At 41.4% G+C, this 3,969-nt stretch overlaps 1 protein-coding gene across 1 annotated transcript in view; it reads left to right on the top strand.

Moving 5' to 3' along the window:
- Positions 1–2,195: 2,195 nt before the first annotated feature.
- The window catches only part of Cldn16 (claudin 16), a 20,734-nt gene continuing 18,960 nt past the window's right edge, over positions 2,196–3,969 (top strand). Inside the window, exon 1 of the mRNA XM_028783907.1 lies at positions 2,196–2,648. Within this exon, the coding sequence (XP_028639740.1) occupies positions 2,535–2,648 (114 nt within the window). The 5' untranslated portion in view covers positions 2,196–2,534. The remainder of the gene's footprint in view (positions 2,649–3,969) is intronic.

Genomic DNA, 3,969 nt, shown 5'->3' with positions numbered 1-3,969 from the left:
CACACAGAGATACCACACACATACATACATACAAACACAATCACACATATATACACATACATTCAAACATATGTACACACATCACACACCACAGACACACATACAAACACAATCACACATATATACACACATGCTCAAACATATACACACATACCACACACACTTCACATACATACACACACAACACACACACTGACAACACACACATACACACAAAACACACAGATGCATAATAAACACAGAGAGACACATACAACACACAAATATACACACACACTCAAACATATACATATAAACACCACACTCACATACACACACCACACACAGACAACACACACATGCACATAACACAAACAACACACACAAACACACACACAACACACAGACAGACACACGCACTCATAAGGACACCCACACATATACATATACCACACACAGATATCACACACATATACACACAACACACAGACATCCACACACCACACAGACACATGAACACTCATACACGCTAATAAAAATAAAATATTTTTGAGAAAAGTAGAAATAACCTCAGATGCTCAGTAACCTTAGCATCACGTGTATAGTTTATAATGATCACATCTGAGAGAGTAGCACAGGCACTACACTCAGCAGTCACCATTTTTCTGTGCTAAGAACACTAAAGCACCTTATTTCTAGCTATTTTGAAATACATTTTTTATAGCTTTAGTCACTCTGCTGTATAATAGATGACTAGAATCTATTCCAACTGTTCGTAGCCTTGTCTTAAACTCTTCCAACATCCCCTGTTGCATATCAAGGCTCGGATAATATCCACTTCATCCCTTTTTGAAATCCACTGTTTTAGATCCCACAAACAAATGCCACCATGTGGCACTTCTCTTTCTACGCCTGGCCTATGTCACTTAATGACTGCCTGTTCCATCCGTGACACTGCAAAAGACAGGATTTCTTCATGTTTATGGCCGAAGGGCATTACATCATTTCTTCATGTAGTCACAAGCTAGTGAAGTCTTAGGCTCTATTCATCTCAACCAAAATGAAGGAGAGAATTCAAAAGTCAGTGCAAGATCTGGACTAATTTCTTTTGCTTGTGTACCTAGGAGTGAGGGTGCTGGATTACAGTCTCACACTTTCCGTTTTTGAGGAACATCTATTGTCTCTCACAGTATCTGTGCTGACTGAGCATTTAAACTAGACAGATTCATGCAAGTTTTCTAAGGCAGCGGTTCTCAACCTTCCCAATGCCGAAACCCTTTAATACAGTTCCTCACACTGTGGTGACCCCCATTCATAAAATTATTTTCCTTGGTGCTTGATAACTGTAATTTTGGTACGGTTATGAATCATAATGTAAATATCTGTGAGGAATATCTCTGAGAAAGAAAGGGCCATTTGATGCCCACCCCCACCCCATGGATTATGACCCACAGGTTGAGAACTACCACTCTAAGGTTTCCAGACTAGGAGCTCCTGAGCTATGGATCCAAGTGCAAGGGGAACGTTGATGCTTTCTTACAATTTGGAGCCTGGTATCATGTTTGTCAGTCATTTAGTATGATTTTATGTCTATGTTTTAGGGTAAGTAAACAGTAAGCCAGTAAAACACACACATACGCGCGCGCACACACACACACACACACACACACACACACACGAAGACCATATCTTTCATTAAGAAAGAAAATCCTGAAATAGTTCAATTTTGTATTCATTGTACATTTGGATGTTATTGAAAATTGTTAGGCCTTTACTTCTTGTGATTTGCACATAGGTGCTAGAGGTTTCATTTAACGGACAAGTTAATGAACCACGTTCTTCTCCATAAGTATGTTCAAATGTTATATGTCAATAAAAATAAAGGAACAATTCCCATATGCACGTTTGTTCCCAGCCCTGATCTGAAAGGTTAGGGTCCTTGGCCCTGCCTCCTGCCAAGTGTTCTGCCCAACACTTTGGAATGTGATCTTGCTTGAGCTAGTACTTGCTTAGCATAATTTCACTGGTGGCTTGTCTATCTAAGGTAGTCAGGGGATATTAAAATAGTCTAACAATAAAATCGCAATCAGTCACCCGTACAGCCACCTTCCAAGGGGGAGGAGAACAGCTCCTTCTCCTAAGGGCCTGAGAAAGATCAGCTTACAGGCTGCAACCCTGCCTAGGATCCTTCCTCAGTCCTCCATCTTGACACAGTTACAGGCCTCTGCAACTATCATTTCACCTTAGCCCACAGTCAGGGCTGCTTCCCCCACGCACCACAATGTGCTCAGTTCTTCCCCTGCCCTGGCTTCTGACTGGGAGCCTGGCCGCTGGATAATGACCTCCAGGACCCTCGCTCTGGTACAACCTGTTTATACAATTCTTCTGAAGTTTTAGGTGCCTGCAAGAGGAAACGTGAAAGACTGGGCTTTATTATCCCAGGTACCGGCAACAGAGGCCAATAGCAACAGACGCCAATAGCATCAGAAGCCAATAGCATTCCAGCTGTACTGGCATCTGCCCATGTGTCCCTTCCCAACAGGCTGCTTGCTGCCATGAAGGATCTTCTTCAGTACGCTGCCTGCATCTTGGCCATTTCCTCCACTGGGTTTTTGATAGTGGCCACCTGGACAGACTGTTGGATGGTGAATGCCGATGACTCTCTGGAGGTAAGAGATCAGCAACTTCGATTTTGCTCTAAAATTTCTGTCAGATTTACAGCCAAACACAGAGTTAACTCCTGCAGGATAATGACATCAATGATAGCCAGCAAGGGGTAAACTGATCCTTAATGAGTCTTAACACTGTTAGTTTTTTTTAACTCTGCTACTAATCTATAAGGTAAGTACTGTTGTCCCATTTCACAGATGAGGTAGGTAATTATCTATTTTCCACAAGTATACATTTCACAAGTATACAAGTATACATTTTCACAAGTATAGGTATGTAATGCCTGTCACAGATTGCTCCAGAAGTTCACCCCTTCCCTTTCTGTGTATCAATGAGCAGAGTATTGATAGAGTCAACCTTATGACAGAATTCAGAGTTCCATGAAAGACATTTTAAAGCTAATCATCTGAGGTGTGGTGAGCAAGTGGACTCTGTGAAAGCCATTCTAAAAGACAGCTAATAATCCCAGGGATTTGGGGGAGTGAAATCAAAAGTACATAGAAGCTACTTGGCTGGTGTGACAAGGGGAATGTGAGACTTTGAGCAGGAGAAAGACTCAGGCCAAAAATCTTCGCAGCGTACCTTAGCACTCAGGAATAGGCATGGACTTAAGAACTCCACTCTTAATAGCTGGTTATACGGCAGGACTGCTGCTCATGAGGGAGGTGACTGGGTGAGCTTACACTTGAGAACTGGATACCAGTCAATGAAAAATATTTTAAAAGGTGAACTTCAGGATCTTTTGCTGTGGTGATGATAGGGATAGGAGTGAGGTAGGGCTGAATAAGATTCCAATCTTCAAAATTATCTGCTGTTCCTAAATAAGACTGAGAAAAATGCAAGTCAGATAAACACCATGAAGTGAGCAACTCAGATGAGTCAGGGCCAAGTCCTTCTCCTCTTTGCTGTCTAGCTTGAGCGAATGGTCTATACACACTAATGCTGTAGTATCTATGAAGGTTAAGGAAGACCTGGTGGGGGAGGCTTGCTATCTTTATTATAGCTCTGTTTACAAACTTGCAAATTGTAAGTAGAAGTGAAACTCACAATTTTTGTATTTTGTTCTGGAATCTTCTCCAATTTTATTTTGTGTGTGTATGTGCTTAAATTTCCTTTCAATCCTACATGACATTTTAAAGGCAGTGGAGTTATAAATGTCTTCGTAATACTGAGAGTTTATATTTTTAAAAACTGTTATAGAATCGAAGTCCTCTGGATTATCTGTTTTGCAGTGAGTCCAGGGATAGCAGGCATTCATCAGAGCAGTAATGCATGTGTGTGTGTGTGTGTGTGTGTGTGTGTGTGTGTGTGTGTGTGTGT

This window comes from Grammomys surdaster, unplaced genomic scaffold (genome assembly GCF_004785775.1).
Source record: "Grammomys surdaster isolate TR1022 unplaced genomic scaffold, NIH_TR_1.0 1166, whole genome shotgun sequence".
NCBI classification, from domain to species: Eukaryota; Metazoa; Chordata; class Mammalia; order Rodentia; family Muridae; genus Grammomys; species Grammomys surdaster.
Note: the sequence above shows the minus strand (reverse complement) of the source record. Positions and strands in the feature narration are given on the sequence as shown.